The sequence below is a fragment of the Acipenser ruthenus genome, chromosome 2 (assembly GCF_902713425.1).
Source record: "Acipenser ruthenus chromosome 2, fAciRut3.2 maternal haplotype, whole genome shotgun sequence".
NCBI classification, from domain to species: domain Eukaryota; kingdom Metazoa; phylum Chordata; class Actinopteri; order Acipenseriformes; family Acipenseridae; genus Acipenser; species Acipenser ruthenus.
In genome coordinates, this window is record NC_081190.1 from 12517803 (window position 1) to 12540222 (window position 22420).

Below are 22420 nucleotides of genomic sequence, written 5' to 3' on the forward strand. Positions count from 1 at the left end.
GGGTACAATGGGAATCATTTGATGTACAGAGCCACATATGAAAGTGCACACTTTCCCAGGTTTCTAATTTTAGAATAAAAAAATCTACCCACTTAGTGATCATATTTCTACCTCCACCGTGGTATTTAAATGCTGTAGCCATTGATTTCCTGTCAAACCATCACTTGAGGCATCTGCGATAATGAGGAATCAGTATTCAACCACACGTGACAGGAGGCCTTTAAACAAAACATCCTGTCAGTGCTGAACTTGAGGCGAATAATGCGGGAATGGATTTTGTCATGACAGACATTGATGCAATCAAAGACAGGCGCAGCTATAAGTTATCTGTGTCCTATTAAGGTGTAAAAAAGAAACCTCAGTTTGTGAATAATATTATAATACCATTTTTATGACTTAAATGTAACATTATATTTTCAATTTGCTGAAAAAAACTAAGGAATTATCCAATGGTTTAGATTTTTAAACAGAAAAAATATTTATACTTTGAACCAGCTTACAGAGTAGTAACACTACTGCACCTCAAAAACCAGATTTCTGGCAATCTTCATCAATGTTTTAATATAGGGTACATTGGGCAGATATTCAAATAGCCTTCCCCAAATCATCTGCTGTGTGGTATTTGTTGGGTGGTTGGATTTGACCAGCAGAGCCATCTTGTCATTTGACCTCAAAGAGCAGATGTCAGCTGATCTATATTTACACTGATTTTGTCTACTTGACCTTTTACTTTGTAATCTGATAGGTGGAAAAACTTAATAACCCACAAATTACATTATGCAGGTAGTTGTATAAACTAGCTGTCTTGATCCTTGTGACCATTTTCTGAAAACTGAAATGTTCATGGCTTATTTAGTTTCAATCTCATCTTTTTAACACTTTTTTTAGAAAATAGTGTTTGACAGTAACATTAAGCAAAAGGAGGTGAATCTGACACACATCACGCCCTCCATCTGCCAGAATTCCCCCTTGTTTTGTAATCAAGGAGACATTATGAGGCTGGATCTCCGCAGTAGACTACATTATTACACTTATTGTGTGTGTATTGCACACAAAAAAAAGGGAAACGTGACTCAAAATCACATCTAAAATCATTACTAGCCTTTAAAATAACCTGCCAGAAGTTTGATGAATCCAGTGTAAAATATTGTCCTTTTTTTATATGGCCCTGTGACTGAGAAAGAATGAATTCTCGTCAACAGTCTCCCTCCCGACCTGTGAGGGCGCTGTGTAACAGGAACAGTGTGCCCCAGACTGGATGGTTTGGCAGTTCATTCCAGGGCCAGTCGGAAGCCGACCATCCAAGAAGAGGGCAGAGTCACAATACCAGAAGTCATCACCTTAATGTGATAAGCGATGTGTCAATCGCGGATTGGAGGATACGTGATTGCACTCGCTAACGAAGGGGGCAGGACTGAAGGTATATCGGGAGATGTGGCCAAGCAATCTGTTCCTTGTGTTACGCAAAAAACTACGAGGAAAAACCCTGTTTACTAACCGTGAGTGTTTTGTTGGTTTTGTCCTGTCTAGTAATTGTTGTATTTGTCATTGTTAGACGGCTAAACAATCTGGGAGCTGTTGCTAAGGGGCCAGTTTCCAAACCCGGCTTCACACCCCTCCTGTGCACGTTATTTGTATTTCACAACCTGCACTAAGACCACTCACTGTGGACTTGTGACCGTGTTGTGTTTGTGTGTGTGTGTGATTTATATCGTTTAGTATTTCGGGACTGAACCCATTGTGTAGATTATGTAAGTGTTGCTGGCACGCAACCCAGCCAAATAAAGAGTTGTTTTACTGTGAACTGTCTTGTGTATATTATTCCTAAGCACCGCATCACCACTACACCTGCGCACTGCAAACCACTTTGCCACAGGCCCTCACACATTAACACTTCAGTATGACTGGTAAACAGCCAGGCATTTGTACTTGTCGATGTGTAGACACTTACAGTATAAGTCAACCCAAAGACCATAGTCAAATTGACCTAGTTCACTGAAGTGTCTTGTTGTATAGCACTAGACCCAATACTAAACATTGGAGTAATTACCAGCTCTAAACAATCTACTAAGCTTTACTTGTTTCTAATTAGAGAATTCTATTTCTGTACTGAATTTCAGCCAGAAGGATTGATTGCATGAAGCTGTAAAGCTTTCACAGACATGATCAATCGGTTGTGGGTGATTTACTCTTTAATCATGATAAAAGTTTCCAGGAGATAGATTGAAATTCCTTTTTTTACTGTTTGGTTACTTTTAATCACAAGGCTGGCGATCAATATAGGAGTCAATGGAAGATGTTTCAAATGGCCTTCTGTGCTACAATGGGAAGAAGTGAGCAATGAGACTGGTGTATATTTGTATAATGTCTCAGGTCTCCTGCAATTATGACACAATGGCAAAAGACAGCACATTTAACAACAGTAGTGACCTAAGAGAGTTCCTCATGACTATATTGTGACCAGGGGTCTATAAGCAGGTGGCAGCACTTAGCACTACAATTAAGGTTAGTGTACTGCGGTTCAGGTGAGGATTAACCAATTGTACCAGCCTCATACTGTATGTAATACCTTAGCTAAGATTAGTTTAGCTGCCAGTGTTAGAACCCTATATAGAAGAGGTGACATTTTCTGGACTAAACTTCTAGAAGTCAAAGCCATTCTAAAAGCTTTAATGTTCAGATTTCTAACAGCTAGTTACTGATTGATGCAGGTAGGCGTATCCACTCGCTGAAAACTGAAATGTTTGTGTGTTTTTCAATCTTTTTAATACGTTTTTCAGAAAATAGTTTTTGACAGTAACATTAAGCAAAAGGAGGTGAATCTGACACACATCACGCCTTCCATCTGCCAGAATTCCCCTTCTTTTGTAATCAAGGAGACATTATGATGCTGGGTCTCTCCAGTAGACTCCATTATTGCAAGGACAACATGTTATTGATGAATGTTATACCGGGTTTGAGAGAGCTTGCCACTTACTGTAGTGCAGTGTGTAATGCTGGTGAATAAAGCAACCCCAGACAATAAACAACAACACATAAATGACTGTGTGTGTGTATGTGGCGGAGTGTTCCGCCCCTATGTATTATTATTTGTATTTTTGTTTGCGGCACGGATAAAAGCGCCACGTCTTTTGTTATTGCTTTTTATTATTTATATTTAAAAACCCTGTGAGGATGCATGACTGATCAGCTACTGATTATTTAAGTAGCTGACAGTCATGCATCCTTACCAAACGCGTGCAGACTCTGGCCGAGGGGTAATAAGATAATTAACAACTAGTTAACCCCTCGGCCAGAGTATAAGAAGCTGCAGCTGTCCGTTCTGCAGGGGGAGGAGTGTACAGAGGAGAGTACGGGGAGCGGAGAGAACGAGAGAGAGCGAGGAGGAATAACGACATTTAGAAACAATTGCTAAAACGTGCTGGATTAGCCAGCACGACACTTACTTGTTTGTCTGTCTGATTCGTTTGGCCCTCGTGCCCTTTGTTTTGTTGTTTTGTTTAAATCTTTTGTTTTGTTTATTTGGTTAATTAAACACGCTGAGTGCAGTAGCATTCAGCTTCACCCGCCCATCCATTGTTTGGTTTCAGTTACTTCCTGGTCCATGACGTCACCACTGCGAGCCAGCCTGTCACAGTGTAATAATGACAAATTGACTTATTAATCATCCATTACAACTCAGGCAGTAAGCATCTTTGACTTTAAGGCACGCTCTTGAACAGGTCAAAGCACAATTGTTGAATTAAGTTACATTTTCTACATAAAACCAGGTACATTTTGGATTAAGTAAATGCACACCAAAACAAATCTTGTATGCTTTTAAGAAAAATGTTGTATCTCTATATGGTGGTCAAAAAGGAATATGAGACTACAAAACAAACCAAAAAATGTATCACGGCAATTTCAATGCAACTATATGTTTTTCTCATCAAACCATACAGTAAGGCGTGTTTCACTAGATGTCTCGGTGATGTATTTGATTATAGTGATGTTCTGTACATCATCATTGAATAGGAATCCGCTTGGGACTGCACTGACTTGGTTTACTTAGACTTAGACATATATGCAGTGGCATTAATGTCAGTACTCAACGTCAAGATGATATAAACCCTGGAGGTTTCTGTGAGGAATGAAGATACAGGAGGTCAAATTCACTGCAGAATGTGTGGATATCTTAGGGAACATTTATCACTTAACACCTCACAATACTTATTTTCTCTTGTAAAACCTTAGGTGGAAGTGTCTCAAAAAAAACATTCAATACATCTGTTTACTTGAAAGTTATGTTTATGTTATGCTGAATCTTTATATGGATACCAGAATAGAACATTCTAGGTCAAATTATTTAATTTATGGTACAATATTAATGGGTTTCCAATTGATCCTCATTTAAACATCCACTTGTCCCAACTTATAAACCCCAGTTATCTAAAACAGTTAATATATTTGTTTTTTCATGTCCCTGAAGCAGTTTTGATAAATGGGGTTTGACTATCTATCTATTGATCTATCGATCTATCTATCTATCGATCTATCTATCTATCGATCTATCGATCTATCGATCTATCGATCTATCGATCTATCTATCTATCTATCTATCTATCTATCTATCTATCTATCTATCTATCTATCTATCTATCTATCTATCTGTCTATCTGTCTATCTGTCTATCTGTCTATCTGTCTATCTGTCTATCTATCTATTTTCAATTTAATTTCAGCCATCGGCCTACTATTAACCATACAATGGCTTGCAATGCTCACATAGTAGGTCAGTGCTTGAGCCACACCCTCACAAAGTCTAAGCTTGCTTAAAAACAGGATATTTCCTATGAGATAACTTAGTTGGGATGTTTAGGGAAATACTATGAATAAAATCTAAGAAAAAATAAGTCCTATAAAATCTGACACCTGCCCTCAATCATCTTTCATTAACAGTCTGAAAAATATGTCAGAAGCAAGATTAGTATTTGCCACCTACATTTTTGAAACACAGTTTTTATTTTCAAGCTGTTGACAGTGCAGATTTCAAAGCACTGAAATTGACATATGTTCACTTAAGACTCTGCAGTATTGCCCTGGTATGGCCTACTGCCCCGGGGAATTACATAACAAACACTGCCATCCTCTTAATATTAGCCGGTGGAATATACTGAAATAACAAGCTGTTTGGATTTATTAAAGTTGTAGTATGAATCAGCAGCCTTGGTAACATCTGCAACTCTTTCTTTAATTTGGTCTCTTGATGCAGGTTGGAAATAATCCTACTAAATTTTGATAGGAAGCATGAATAATTAAAATATGTTTATATGTGAGAAGCACATGCAGGGATGATGGAGTTTCCCCGGACTAAATCCATGAAAAACAGTTTCTGTTTAGCTCCTAGAGCACAAGGGTCACTGAGACAGCTGTACTCTACATATTCTCTAAATCCATAAAAAACAGTTTCTGTTTAGCTCCTAGAGCACAAGGGTCACTGAGACAGCTGTACTCTACATATTCTCTTGCTATTTGTATGCTGCTGTTACTTAAACATGACACAAAAAAAAGGTTTTCAAAATAAACATGTATTAAAATTCCTACGACAAATATAAATTCATGACATGTTATTTTTGAAGACTTGTGAGTCTTCAACATTTCTAGATATAGTTTGAACCAAAATGAATAAAATTTGAATACTAATCTTGAAGTAATGATGTATGAATGCCTTTTTGAGTCTAAATAATTTTGTCTTGGGGTAGCCTCACAGTCATTTTAAGGACGGCGCTTTCAGGCCGATGTTTGCTGTTACTAGAATACATTATCTTTTGTACGTGATTGCACTTCATTCTGCAGAGTCTGTTATTTCCTTCCATAAAGCTTTGTGTTTAATTAGCTGAGAGTGCTCTAGCTCTTCATTAACTAAATAAGATGCAGATGATGGCTATTATTCTCAGATAAGACTCCTGTCTGTGCATTGAATGACTTTTTCACTTTGCTAATTACATTTTCGGGGGGGGGGGGGGGGGGGCTTATCATTTTATTATACAGATTCTGTGTACGTTTGCTGTAATTGATGGAAATTGTGGACGCCCCATATAATAAAACAAATGTTTATAATAACATGGTTAATAGTATCTATGGTGAAAAACACACACACACACATATATATTTCTAGAAATTATACATTTCCATTGGGGTATGTCAACTATTGACTACAATTGTATATATAAATACACAAAAAACCCTAATAAATAGCTAAAGGGGAATTAATTACCTTTGTCCTACCTGCAGATTCAATAGCAGTTGATGTTTACTGTGATAGCAAACACAGGGCCTATACAAGAGATGTAGTAAAGTGTAACAAGCTAGTTGCTCTCCTTGCTGCTGCTGGTGATCCAGTGAAGCTTGCTCAGAGGAACAGAAGCATCTTCTTAACTCTCAGGTGAGAATAGCACCCGCTGACTAATCTGGTGCCCTGTGCTTCTGCCTGACTGTAAGGAATGAAGACACTGATTCCTGGGTGAGGAATGTAAACAGTACAAGGCAATACAAGTGATCTTGATGATAGGAAAGAGTTTGTCAGGGTCCAATCCATCTCACGGTATTGTTATTACTTATATAGTCATCCTACTGTGCTCTTTGAGGTTTATTCATAAGTATGTGTCTGATACAATTTGGTCTGTAAGCTCCTGCTACTCCACCAGTGTAGGCAGATTTAACATTTGAAATATCTAAGAGCCTGGAATTGTTTTAATGATATTCTATTGTTATTATATTGTGTTTGGTTAGTTTTCAAGCATACATTCATTGAAATAAAGTCTCTGGCTATTGTTTCAAGGAATAGTGTGGTATTAAGCATTGCTACACGGATATATTCATTTAACTTCATTCTTGTCTGTCATCTTTTGTGGCCACATACTACCTGTGAGTGTGAGGAGCTGCCACCCACAGTAATTTGAAGCACAATGTATATTCACAGCAGTTTGCTGCACTTATAATGCACTACAGAGCAGCAGGTCTCATCTGGGTTAAGTTATGAGCATGTTATTCAGTAAACTGTGGTGTGGCAAACCAATAATAAGATAGTTATAACCATGCAGAACTGTCAAGCTACTGTAGGTGACTACTTATAAAGTTAAATAGTTGGCAACTACAATGTGATTGATTGAAGCATTGCAATGATCACATTTAAAAGGGAATCTAGGCCTACTATTATTTCTAATAAACCCCTGATAGTGTCATTAAACTGTAAAATTCAGTGAATACTCATCCCAAAAGCCACATGATTATTTATTTTTTTTGCCTGTGAATGGATACCACGAGAACCATTTTGTGTGCTCTGTCATTTAGTTAATTTACTTACTGGCATGCTGTGTTCTGGCTCCAGCATAACATCAGCCTAATTTACTAAACTGCAGAGCAGGAGAAGTATGCAGTTTAAAATCTCTATGCAGTTGGTCCAGGATATAAAAGGTGTTACAAACATGAAATCATGGTAGGAAAGAAGGTACCCGTGCCACTCTCATCAAACACTATAAGTATACTGGAAACCACACTGTATCAGCTGTCTTCTTTTGTAGCAATTTAAAATAGCAACAGGAGCCTATAAAACAAAGTGCACTGTTTTCACTGTAACCGCAATCATCCAAAACACTTATTTTCTAAATATGTGTTGACAGAGTGGGTTGGATAATTGCAGTTATTGTCTAATAATGTATGCAATTAATTCTGACATTAAATGTGTGTCTTTATTTGTATTTTTTTTTTATCAGCCCTCAATCTTTGGCACATTGACTCATGAGAAACCGTCATTGGACCATAAAAGGGTGAGTCACTTCCTTTTGTTTATAGCTTGCTGGCTGCTGTTGATGCTTTTTTTATAATTTTATGACTGAAAATAAAAATAATGAAGAGAAAAGATTACTTTCTTTGATTTTTTTTCCTTTTGTCATCCTTTTAATGTTTTCGTTTTGTCATGTGTATTATGTAGCACCGTTTTGTGAAGTTAAAAAAAGGAAAACAACATTCCTCCCATAACAGTGACATTTTAAATGTGCTTTCTCTGTTTTGCAATGTGAAGTGTCTTATTAGAGTTGGAAGGAATTTATTTAATCTAAAGTTTCAGATAAAAACATATATAAGATCATATTAATTGAAACAAATGCTTTTCTGACAAATGTCACCTCTCGACTTGGAACATGGTAAATCTCTCTCAAATATGTTTCCTTGCAGTATTCATGGAGAGCTTTGTCTGAGAAACTGCTCTTTGATTAACTGCATGAAAAGGGTGTTTCTTCCTGAAGTTGATGCCTCATTATTTCCTTTTCTTTCATAACTTTAGTGTGTTGATAATATTAATTTGGGTTACCCAGGGGTTCATTTGGAAACAAAAAGGTACCGGATGTTATAATTAAGGATGAAGGATAGCATGTTTGTTTATACTGTAGACCTAATGTATTGATTTACAGTGGCTTTTGTATGTGCTTCATGTTCTCATCTGCGCATGGATCAGGGTTTCATGCTTTATTGTTGGTGTCTTGGCTTGTTGTTAATGTTTCCTGCCTTACTGTTGGTAGCTGCATGTCATGTTTAACAATATCTTCAGGTTTATCAGGTGTATAATCTTCAATACCAGTGGCGGGCCGACTAATCTGATGAACAGGAGTGGCGATGTTATTATTGTTAAGAGCACTAGTGTTTTGGCGTTTCACCGTTTGGGTTGTAAAAAACATTAGTCATTTTCTCACTCATAGACATTAAATCATAAAATATGTTGTTAAAGTACTTTTGTCATTGAATTCATGGAACAGGAGAGCAGTTCTTTGGGACATGTTATGTATACAGAGTTATTTTTTGCAACTATATATATATATATATATATATATATATATATATATATATATATATATATATATATATATATATATATATATATATATATTTCATACCGTTCATCATTTGCAAGCTGTGTAATTCTCACCTGTCTGATAAAAAGGTGCCACACCTGGGATACAGTGCAATCCAGCACAAATTAACCCCTGGGGTTACCTTGTCATACAAAAATGGCAAAACATAGCCATGAGATTAGTGTGTTCCTCATACCATGTTTTTCTTTTTGTTAATTTCTGTGCGTGGTGAACTTTTATTACCCTGTAAACTGCCGAAAATAAGTAGCCTTATTATTGTTCAGTACTAACTGTAGTTAATGAGAGTGTAAATGTTCAATTCTCAGATATAAGCGTTTCATCTGTTATAAGTCATTCTTAGCCAGCCCAGTTTTTTTCTGAAAGAAATGCTTTTGTTGAATGAAATTTCATTCAGTGAGTCTCTCACAATAGTGTCTTATCTAGGTCTTAATTGCACTGAGCAAAACCACACATTGCCAATAGTGTGTAATTAGAAAGGACGCTTTTGTTAAATTAAGCATGTTATTGTACTGTAATTATACCGCTAAATGCGTAATTACTGTTTTATTACAGTTTAGTTACCGCACAGATAGTTTCATTTACTGATAGATACAAATTAAGAGGCACACATCACAAAAAACCTGGACTGATTTATTCTTCACACTGTACAATTAAAGCCTAGCTTCTTATGAAACCGGGCCCTCTTTAAATAGAAAAATGGATGTTTGTCACTTAAATATTTCAGCCAAATTCACGTACAATGCCTGTTTTCTCATCACAAGATTCTGCACAATTAGCCTTTATATACAGAAAAATCTTTGATTTTCAGATTTAAATCTTTCAGGATGAATAGGGCTGAACCTAGAGACACAGGAGAGGCACAATTTATCATAAAGAACTTGACAGATTACTTCTCCCACAGAAAGAACTGCTTCTTGGCCACCTGAGCAGTTTTCATATGGTAATCATTCTACTGGCATGTGCTCCATTACTGCACTGGCAAGTTGTTTTGGCATGGTTTATATTAGTATCTCTGGAATACATTGTAATGATGTCACTAGGGTCCATTATTGTAATGTGTAGTTGCATCTTACTGCAACGACTCAAAGCTTTGCCCATACAAACAAAGAAAACAAACAAGAATTGTCAGCTAAAATTGTTTTGTGGGTCTACTCTGTGATACAAAAACCTACATACACTATCAATACAACTAAACCAGCTAAAACAGATACACAGGAAAAGAAAAATAAATCTGTAATAATGTCTGGTCATTTCTGATTCGAACGTAGAGCATCAGTCATTCACTGTTTTCATAACTTTTTTGTTTAATTAAAAACATGTAAACAAAAATAAAGTAAATAGAATAAACTTAATAGTTTACTAAACTTGGCTGGTAACATACAGTATACAGTAATGTCATCTGGTATTCATTAACTGTCCATTAGAGGAATATCTTTAATGCAGATATGTTCTATCTGCTGCTTTATAATTATTTTTTTTATCTTTGCTGTTTCTCTTTTATATCTGTGGCATTTGCTTCAAATCCAGAGTCTAGAACCAAAAAGCTACATTTACATTATGAAAAGACACTGGTAGTCATATGTGTCCTGACGGTAAATCCACTAATAGCAGACATTGTGTATTATATACTGCAGCATGACTGCCTTCATAGACAGATGTGATTAGATTGTGATAACTAGTTATAATTAGATAATGATCCTGATAAGATGTTTTAGGCTGTGGAAATTAACATCTGGAAGGGCAGGTTTGCATACTTGCTAATATAAAGAGTAATTTGTTCTATCTATATCGTAATAAAGAATATGTGTTTTGTATTTGCTCTTATTAGGACTGAAGTCATTGTATTTTTTATCTTAATTGTACTGTAATTCTTGATATGTATTATTTTTTGTATACAACTGTAAGTCGCACTGGGTAAGGGTGCCTGCTAAGAAATAAATAAATAAAAGAATAAAAGAATGCTAAAATAGCACACAGATACAGTGAAATATCGCAGTGGCTTGACTCTTTGCCTTTTGTGTCTTCGGTTTAATTAACAACCACAAAGCATTACCACACCAGACTTCATTTTGTTTTGAAATGCAAATCATAACGAGATGAATCACAAAAACTCAATTAACAACAGCAAAACAAACAATTAACTGGCTTTTGTGCTTGGTTAGTTAGATATATTAGGTAAACTGGCCTGTCTCGTGAAGAAAAGCATTGGTCTGCCAAACAGCAAATGGCTTCTTTAATTACTTAGCTGCAGTCGATAATGAAGCAGAAAGATTTAAAGACAGACCATTTCTCATGTGTCTGTGAACAATAAAAGGCACTTTTCAAACTCTGCTTCGTTTATACCCCATGGGGCTGCAATAATGAAGCAGGCTGTGTTTCCATTGCCTTGTGCCAGTCTGTGAGCTCCAGACTCCAGCTATGGGTATCTCAACCTTTTTAAATAGATTTTTTTCCTAGTAAAGGTAATTAAGAAATCAATACCTGCAAATCGATTCTGCCTGACATAGAATCAAATATATGAACATTTGTTTCATGTTAAAGTATTATTAAAATGTTTAATCTCATCAATTTTATGAATGGTCAATAAAGCAGTTTGTTTCACAGTTTACACGAGAGTCTACCAGCAGTGTTGTGGTACAAAACAGCTTTATGAGGAAGTTACACAGGGAACAAAAATAATGGATGGGAACTTTTTTGAATGCTGCACCTTGACATTACTGGTAAACGCTCTGCTTTATTGATCAGTCAATAATTAGATACCATTTTTTAAATACTTTTGCATGGAATAAATATCATTATTTATACTACATGTAGGGCAGCAGATTATATTTCAGGTAATTATTTCTTAATCGCTTTAACTAGGAGTTAGTTCTTTAAGATGGGGACCACCTTGGTGATTTTCCTACAGACCACAAGCATCTGGTTTTATACAAACTATACAGGTACTGAATGCAGCTACAGTTTTTAGGACTATTCATATATTTCATTCTAATAAAAAATGCAATCCTTAAAACTTTTCTCCTGCTTAAATGACTTTGCAATTGTGAATATCAGCATTTTAGCAGTGACTGATTATTCGATAACACTTTATATTAAGGTGCTGCTTATTGATGTTGTATAAATGTTTTATAAATATATAATAGATGCTTCATAACTATGTTATAGAGTATTAATAACACATCAAAGATGGTTTATAACCATGCAATAGCCATATACAGAATTACATTTTTATAAAAGGGACAGTTTTTAGCCACCTATTGTACTTTGGGATGTTTAAACGTAATTCCGTACATGGCTAGTGCATGGTTATAAACCATCTATAATGCTTTAGTAACACTAAACAACATAGTTATTGAGCATTTATTATATATTTATATATTTATATATATATAAATGTAAATCCCATAATTGTCGTTCAGTGTACAGAAGTTTGGATTTTGCTGGAGATAAGTAGGTATAATACATCTTCGATGAAGACATTAGCCAACATGCTTGATATCGTTTCATTGTTTAACATTTAACATGCAAAATCTTTCAAATACCTTATAGATCTTTTCTTCAGGTGAAAGTGGAATATTCTGATGTATGAGCTAAAACACAGATTTGTTAACTGTACCAGTATTTTGATTTGACGTGATGTTGCTTGCACTGTGCAGTGAAGCTCTGTGCTGAGAGGAGGGGTAGGACAAGTGCACACAAAGATCATCTCAGGATTACCAAGCCCCTGTGAGAGCTGATGCTATGTGGTAGCTATGAGCACACTGCTTTCCTTGTATGTTAGCACTTCATCAAAGAATCAGAAGTCATTCTATGGCCATTATAGTTTGTTATTGTGTCTGCAGCACAAATTAAAAATGCATTTATACATGGGATCCATTTTGGTGCTCTAAAGTCATCAATAAAATGGTGCACTGTAAGCTTCCAGGTGCACCTTTTTCTTTTTTCTTCTCCCTGCACAGCTTAATGGTTGGTCTGAAAATCAATTGCAACATCCCTACAGTCTTACGCAGTTAATGTAAAGAGGTTGAATTTATATAGAGGATCTGTATCAGAGAAACAAAACAGCAATTTACCTGTAGAACAGCAGCAAAAACACAGTGCATATTCAATGTGGTTAGGGTTGTTATGTTATGCACTACAGTGCAGCTTTTGGACCACAGACCTACTATTGTTCAAATGTCTCTATGTACTGTTCAGTAGACAGCTTCCTGTTAGTGTTTCCATGGTGAGGCCACTTTAGTGATGCAGTGTTCTTTTGCTCTTTTCAAGTGTCTGAAATTGCAGTGCCACCTTTCTCCCTACAGCTGTATAATGCAAGACTGGATTTAAAGTGCATAGAGCTAAAGAAATGATTACAGTAAATCCTACACAATATGTATTACTATTCTCTCATGTTCCTAAATGAAGAATGCCCACCTTGGTGAATTCCTTTTGCCCTCTCTTCAATGCTGCACTTCCCATCATGAAGGAGCGCAGTCGACATACGTGTGTTGCTTCTGGGAGTTCGAGTTCTTCTAAAAGGAAAAAAAAAATCAGAATGTATTTTGTTTTAAACTATGGCTCTTTATTTTGTTTACAAGACTCACACTCCCAGAAGTTTCACACATTGACTCTCCTTCCCTGTAACAATCGCAGCTTTTCCAATGATTGACATTCTTTCAATTTTCCTTCATGTTTTCCTTCAATGTTTTCTGTTTATTCACAGAGCAGGCGACGGCTATGTGAGTGTAACACCTCCCTGGTACGGGGCGTACAGAAATAGCACAAATACCTTCAACTGTAAAATATCACAATGTAGAGCAACTACGCCAGTTCAGTGCGATGAGGCACAGAACAAATTATAGGATACCAGAGAGAGAGAGAGAGAGAGAGAGAGAGAGAGAGAGAGAGAGAGAGACCAGCATCACAATATACTGTATTTCTTTGGTTTCATTTCCTAAATTCCGGTCGGCTACCGACAGGCTAAAAACACTCAAGGCGCTTGCGTTCATTATTCAACACCGGCATACAATCAGCCCAATACTTATTGTCAGGAAACTCAGTTTACTGGTCTGTTTCACTCTCTCTAACTCATCGTTCCAAACGCCAAATGCTACATTCCCACTCCTACACAAACAAACAGACAGACAGGCAGACAGGCAGGCAGACAGATAGACAGACAGACACAAACCCTAGGATGGCCATGCCGTTTGTAAAAACATGGGCTATTTATATTCAGGTGCGTAAATTGATCAATGATTCAATTAGTCGGTGCCCAGCAAGGCAGATCAAGGGAAACGAGTGGAGAAGCCAACATAACATGTTACAAATCAATTCTAAAGTGTCAGATAACATAAAACGTGCACTAATCAAATCAATGGATAAAATTATAAAAACAATAATAACATACAAGTGTAAAATAAATATGAACAGGGCATTCTTGACCCTGTTACATGAGTCCACAGCCCCCCCCCCCACCACCACCACCACCACCAGTGTGGCCTAACCCTGCCCAGGATGGATCTCTTGGACAGGGTAGTTGGAGTGCTGCCTTTGTCTTTGTAGCTGGTTTACTTGTAGAAAAACATACAATTGTATTTGTGTTTTTCGTGATGTCCACGAGGAATTGAATTGAGAACACTTAAACTCATTGTACACAGGCCTCAACAAGCACCACATCAACATGCTTTTTGATCAACACTGTCAACCTAGGAAGGATTCTAACAGACAATCTTGAGGTCAAATGCTTTAATCCCAAACCCAGCTACATATTTATTGGAAAGTATCATTTTTTAATGGTATTGATAACACTTTGCTTATTGGGTTACGGCAGCTCTGTTAAGAGAGCTAATGAAATGTTGGAAGTGGGATTTAAAATGCTAGCAAATACAGTTTAAATATCACAAACTAACAATCAGTAATAATGACTTCTGAGTGCAGCTTTCCACCATGGCTTCTAATTTGTTGCTATTTGTGAACCTAAACAGCTTTTTGTGGCTTTTTGAATTTGATTTTGAGAGGGATAAAGGTTATAATAGGACAAAATCTGATCCTTTCACAATCATGTAATTATTATTATTTTATGTGGTAAAAATGCAAAAAAAATAAAAATAAAAATAACCACATCTGCAGTCTGTGTACAGTAATTTAAAACAAAGGTCATGCATGAATCTTTTTCTTTACCCAGAGTGTTATTCAGAACTTTTTCAAAATATGTTTAACAGAAAGAAAATGGCCAAACATGGCCATGCTAACAATGTTATACAATAGAAAAGAGACACAAGATTTGTGCAGATTGTAAAGGTAGCTGAAAAGCTATTGTACTTCATGAAATGTGACGGCTGAATATGCATTTTCCGCGTGCACTATATAGGGTATATTGCGGATGCTGTGTGTGTCTGCGCATAAAGTGAAGTCATTAGTCCACCATGCTCATTTTTTTTGTCAACATACTCATTTATTATCTGTGCCTTTTACTCTGGGGTGAATTAGAGTGGATTTTCCACAGTGTCATTTATTTATGCTTTGATTTAGGCAATTTCTTCTTCTTGTGTCAGAGGTCCACTCTATTGCTATTTCTTCCACTGATTTTTTTAATGCAGGGCTGGGTAGGATTCAGTAAATGCCAATGGTGTTAACCTTTAACCCTAGAGTAAAAATCCCCTTTATAATGCAGTGCTAAATGGGACAGCAGCATTAACCGCTCATCTGTAGTCAAAGCTGACATTAAATATAATACAACAGGTCTTTAGAGGCTTATAGTGAAGCAATCAACCACAACACAGGGGAACAGCCATTGAAAACAATAAGCTTTTACTGTTCCACTGTAAAGGCAGATTTTCCTCTGTAAAAAAACAAACAGTGAAATGTGTCACAGAGTCATTCGTAAGACATTTGATTTATAATTGTGCAGTAACCTTGGCTCATTAATGGAAAAGGTATCTCATAGCAACCAGTCACAGTGAGGCATGCTGACATTCCTGTGTAGTATTATGTTAATCAATGCTTGCTCAGTGATGAAAAAAACATCACCTTTTCACTTTACCAATTAGAGGAACCTTTTTATCGCTATGATTTTTTATACTATGTTATTACAGACTCCTGTTTTGCATATAAATGCAAACATGATATATGGCTGTGTTATGAGAGAAGCCCAACCAAAAATAATATAAGGATGGATTTACAATTAACCTGAAACTTTGGGCTTAAATGAGGCTGTCGTATTTGTATTTGTATGTTTAAAAAATAGATACATTGCTTTCTTCCTTTGTGCAAGACAATAGACTGGCAGCCTAAGGCTGAATGTTCCAGAAGTTACCAATAATATTATCTAGAACATGTGAAAAATATGTATTTATGTGGCTTTACTAAACCCATTCAGGTAGCAGAATGAGCTGATTAACATAAAGATTTGCATGTCTGAAGCACAAATGGGCAGTGCAGATAACATGTTTGTCTCTTAACCTGGGAACTGGCATTCCATCCTCAGTCACAAACTCCATATTGTGTTTAGGAAGCTGACTAGTTACTTTTAGAAGCAATATGTATCCCAAGCTATACTCTACTTCAATTCGCCCATAAACATTAGGTTACTTACCTGAAAGAGAAGATGACCACCAACGACATTATGTATGGGATATGCCTGCCCATTGGGTAGGTATTGCTGAGCTCTTTATATCAGAGCTGCTGGTAGGCCCCTTCCTGGGGTGACGCACTCGGTCCCACCCACCGAGGATTTAAAACCGTCATCCTGAGGAAGCCATTTCTCTTTTTCCATCGAACCCGTGAGGGCGACTGGTGCGACCTCGCGATTGGTGGTTGTCTTCTCTTTCAGGGAACCAGGGTTACGGTAAATAACCTAATGTTCCCTTTAAATTCAAAGATGACCACCAGCAACATTATGTATGGGATAATGTATACCAGAGCTGTCGTGAGGGAGAAGGAATGGCAGCATATGAGGGTGAGCTTACACACTCAAGGACCTTTGTGTCTAACAAAGGCAGGGCAGGTTCTACCACATTAAGGTGGTAGAACCTGGAGAAAGTATGGGGCGTAGCCCAGCTAGCCGCTGTACAAATATCGGACAGCGAGGCCCCTCTGAAGAGGGCCCAAGATGTAGCTAACCCTCTAGTGGAGTGTATGGCTTCCCTCCCAGGTGGGGGCAAGCAGGCACCATCATATGCAGTCGAGACTGTGTCCGCAATCCAATGTGACAGACGCTGCTTTGAGAGGGGCTGTCCTAGGGGCCATGTCCCGTGACAGACAAAGAGCTGGTCAGAATGACGCAGAACTCTTGTCCTTTCCACATAGCATCTCAATGCCCGCACTGGGCAGAGGAAATTCAATCTTTCATCCTCCTCCGAAGAAAACAGGAGTGGTGGAAGGACTCCATTTCCACAGACTGATTAACGTGGAAGGCTGTGATCACCTTGGGGAGGAAAGCAGGGTTTGTACGCAGTGACACCCTGCTGCCATTGTCCCAAATGCTCATGCAGGAGCTGTGCACCAACAGCGCCTGCAGCTCACTGACCCACTTAGCTGAGTAGCCAAAAAATGCGCACCCGGATATACCGAATCCACGGGGGGATGACATGCAGAAATAGCCGCTACCTACCAGCATCAAGCAGTTCTTGCAGAAACTGTAAGATAACTGGCATGGGGCAAGAGATTGGGTCATGACTCTTAGACAGACACCAATTCTGGAAATACTTCCACTTGTAGGTGTACAGCGACCTAGTGGAATGTGCCCTAGCGCTCTGCAACGTACCCACAACCGCATCTGATAGCCCTAGGGCTAACCAGCGGTCCCATTCAGGCAGACCCAGATGCCAAAGAGTGCCTCTCGTCTGACTGAGGACATCCAGGTGAAGTGGGATCTCCCAGGGATGGCCTTGTAAAAGCTGGCACAGGGTGAAGAACCAGATTCTCCTGGGCCACCTGGGGGCCACTAGGAGAACCGATACCTTCTCTAACTGGACCTTTTCGAGAAAGGACGGGACCAGAGGTATAGGTGGGAAAGTGTACAAAAACGCTTTGGGCCATTCGTGCACTAGGGCGTTGATGCCAATTGGACGTCTAAGCGATGGAGGGATCCGGCCAGGATCCGCAGACTCTGAAATACTCTGTCACGACTGCCATGTGGGCCACTGCTCCCTCTCGGGACTGGGAACAAATCAACCAGTTGTCGAGATAGTTCTTTACATCTGGTCCCCTGCAGCCACAAGGGGGCCAGGATAGCATCCACGACAGCGGTGGAGTGCTGGCTTCTGATGCCACCTCGAAGCTTGATTCTGCCTCGGCAGGGGGTTCGGGCTCCCCTCCTACCTCCATGCCAGAGGAGAAGGAGGCTGCATCCCAGGTGTCCTCCTGTGCCAGCTGGGACGCCTCTTCCCGTTCACCATGATCTTCCCTAGGGGAGGGAGGGTACGTTAGTTGGGGCGGTATTGGAGCTGGGACTGTGGCTCGAGCCACAGGTGCCTGTTGAGAGGAGCTCCAGGACCTGGGCCATCTGAGCCTTCAGGTCCATAATGTCCCTGGCCTGTTTAGAACGCTTCACCCTTCTCGCCTGTAGGGATGGGGAACGACTACGGGGGGCCTGTGCATCAGGGATGTCCAGCAGGGGTTTCTGGGACAGTTCATGGAGGAGGGGCTCTGGGGCTCCAAGAGCCACTGACGGTCCGGCCACCTAGGGCGCGGAACTCGCCCTCGTGACCCTTTCCAACCTGTTTTGAAAACAGTAAATTAAATAAAAGTTTAGCATATATTTACTTGACCTAATCGTGACTTTACTGAATTTGCAAATACAGGCATATGTCGGTACTATAATGAAAAGATAAATACAACTGTTTAGATTAAAACTGGACTCAATTGAGATATAACTGACACCTTCTAATTGAAGCTGCAATACATTTAGTACATCAATATAGCTTGAAAAACATTAGTGCATAAATTAGATACGGAGTGTGATTGAAAGTGTGTAGTAATGGCTTTAGGGCTGACTCAGTAACGTATTATAACACTTTGGGATGTCATACAAAGATGTATCCTACAATGAGTACTTCAGCCTTTAGGGAACAGTCTTTAATAAACTAGAAATCACACCCCCTCTGAAGCTCATTTGTGCAATGTCTAGTTTTTTTTTTGTTTTTTTTTTGTGGAGATAGCATCTGACTGTCTTGGTTATGTAGATTTTTACCCCTAGTAATTTGTATTTTTGGGTGTTTTTCTTTGAAATTTCTTCTAGGTTCTCTTCAGTAGTCCATATGAAGCAGGTGACCCACACTCCACTGCCTGCAGCAACAATTGACTTATGTTTTTAAAGCATTTCCAGGGATAATGATTTCCTAATGCATAAACCTGTCAGCTTCCTGCAAACAGGCTTAAGCTGCGGTAGGATAATGGCTGCTGGAGTGAAGTAAAGTAAAGGTGACCACAGGGCTTGGTTAATGGGACCTGACCTATGGCTGAACATTTAGGTCAGATAAAGGTTTGGCAGCGACAGCCTAGCTTTAGCATGGTGCGTTCCATTAAACTGAAGTTCTGAAGCTTCAAATGTTTTTGCTCTTTATCTGTTTTCATCAGAGAGCAGGGGTCAGTACATTGTCTTTCATCTCAGCTCATCTCTGGAATGGCTTCACGTAATTTACTTCAGGCATTCAGAAACAGTTGCAGAGTTCAATTGGATAACCATCAAGGCTCATTATAATCTATGTTTCTGACCATCTTAACTAAGCCATTAGAAGCCATACTAATTTGAAAGACGTTGACACAATTATCTATAAATTTGTCTCTTAAATGGTTGGATGGTTATGCAGCCACCCATAGTCCAGGAATACTTTATAATATGGATAATGCCATTTCCATCCATTGCATAGTTTCAAATTAAGTGATTAAAGTAGAGAAAATACAGTACTGTTTTTTAAAGACTTGTGAATTTAGGAATCTTTACTCCAAATCTCAATTTCCGCTCATTTTTGTTAATATAAAAAAAAATCAAAGTTAATCAATGTTTCATACTAATTTTGCCACATTAACAGTTTTATTGTTCTTAGGGGGGGGGGGGGGGGGGTACAAATAGGGTTTTGGCATAAATGTACCAGCCCACATTGAAGAGAAATTTATCTCAGAATATATTTCAAAATATGAATCATATACTAAATTGTACTGTAATTTACTTCTGTTTTTGAAAGGAGAAAATCACCTTTCCAATTTTTTTTTTAAAAACTAGAACCAACCACTAATACCTGTTTCATGGTATTATGAAAAGTGATTGTGAATGGAAGTGAATCACTTGTTTTCCACATGTGTCGATCGTGCTTTATTAAGGTAGCATGGCCAGGGAATTGGAAAGAAAAGGGCTTGTAACCAGGAGGTCCCCGGTTCAAATCCCACCTCAGCCACTGACTCACTGTGTGACCCTGAGCAAGCCACTTAACCTCCTTGTGCTCCGTCTATAGGGGGAGACGTAATTGTAAGTGACTCTGCAGCTGATGCATAGTTCACACACCCTAGTCTCTGTAAGTCGCCTTGGATAAAGGCGTCTGCTAAATAAACAAATAATAATAATAATAATAATAATAGATATGATTCAGAATTGATCTGTGATTTAAAACCCCTTCCACTTTACTGTAGTTAAAACAGTCTAGGTGCATTTAATCATATTGTTGTACTCGTTATTTTTAGAAAGCTGAAAAAAAGCATTAGCTTACAGATCCAAACTGATTACAAGGACATACTTGGATTCCAGAACACAGTGCTATTACTACTGTGAATTATTAATCCTATTACTGTGCCTTAACATTACACCTGAGCTGCGATGCAGAATTAACTACCTTTTAAACAAAAAATGTCTTGCATACGGACAACCACAGTGGCATATGAATTGTTATTTTTACTCAGTTGTTTTTGGGTTCATAGAGACAGACTTCTGGACTTTGAAGAAGGTTTTTTTCAACTATTGTTTTTAATGTATACAGTATGTTTAACAAAAGCTAATTTGTGGTTATATAGGATTTGTATGTAATAACATTTTCTTCCAAAACAGCAATCATCCTTCCAATATTTTTTTTTTCTTTAGACTTGGATAAAGCTATTTAACAAAGGAGCTGATGCTTTCATACCAGTATTTAATAGCATTAATATTATGGTTCTTGAAGATGTGTATGGCATTGTGGCATTGTCTATATATATATATATATATATATATATATATATATATATATATATATATATATATATATATTGCTTATTAGCTAGACTTACAGTTTACTGTGTGAACTTGCATATGACCATTTTAAATATCCCACTGGATCCAATGGTGCTGAAAGAATAACTAAATCTAAAAAGAGTAACTACATTTCTTTTACAGCGGTGGGCTAGATTCTAAATGTAATCAGTACATTGAAAAAAGGCAGGATTTAAACTTGACTTCAGCAGTCCAATTAGTATATTTTACTTGTGATGCTCTTTCAGTTGATAATCCTTAAGTGTTTTCTACACACACAAAAATATAAGAGTTCAGTTTCATGATCTGAATCTTGGTTTCACTGCACTTCTTATAACAACTATGTAGCACATTAAAAAGGTGCATGAAGCGTGTACAAAATGCAGATTCATCAGTGCATTGATGCAACTGATAACTTGTAGGTTGACAGTACTGTACATTATGGATTCCATACTGAACATGGGTTGCAACTGGATCCAAAGTGTGAATACAGAAAGATTCTAAGGTCACACAAAATGCCTGCACATTTTTATTAGGAACCAAATATGAGTATAATAATAAAGAATTCTGAGAAGCTTATGCAGAGCACGTTGCGTTAAGGGTCTGCAATCCCAGAAACGATGTCCAGAAACATGACCTTGAACATCCTGGCAGGCTCACTCATCAAAAGGGATTTTTAAATGGCCTACGGAGTCATACAAAATATTTGCAGAAAATGGGCTGGTTTCATTATGCTAATAAAAAACAATATATTGTAGCGCCGGTAAGAATCCAAGCTGACAATTTTTATCTTCCAAAGCAGACAGCCCCTTTATTAGCAGACACCACACACACACACACACACACACACACACACACACACACACACCCCCCAAGCTGGCGCAGAGGCCACTATATAACCCCTTCAAAGTTGGTTCCCGCCAGCCAAGTCCTGCAGTCCCTGGAGTGTTTTTTTTCCACACAGGGCAAGGTCAGCATAGCTGCAGAGTGCAGAAACGTAGCTGCAAAGTGCAGAAGCAACGTCCCGCTGCCGGTCTCAGTTACAATATAATTTGCTAAAGACTTGTAAACCTAGTGCTGACTGGTCTTCAGTTTTACATGCATGAGTTATAACTTTAAGGAGAACCTCACTGCAGTGCTGCATTTTTTTTATTGTTCTGCAGTGTATACACTGATAGAATATGAACTAAAGCTAAACTGAACTAAGCTGGACAATGTATTCCCCCCCAGTACTCTGCTGTTCTGCTATTATTTTATTTATCAAAACGGTTTAAAATACATTGAAATGTTTTATTTATTTCATTGTTTAT

The 22420-nt window shown here is 38.0% G+C and overlaps 1 protein-coding gene across 3 annotated transcripts in view; it reads left to right on the forward strand.

The window, feature by feature from the left end:
- The window catches only part of LOC117403877 (ras-GEF domain-containing family member 1B), a 166919-nt gene that overhangs the window by 79638 nt on the left and 64861 nt on the right, over nt 1–22420 (forward strand). For all 3 annotated transcript variants that reach the window (XM_058989640.1, XM_058989641.1, XM_058989646.1), the window contains one exon: nt 7754–7807. In XM_058989640.1, coding sequence (XP_058845623.1) covers nt 7754–7807 — 54 coding nt within the window. The remainder of the gene's footprint in view (nt 1–7753; nt 7808–22420) is intronic.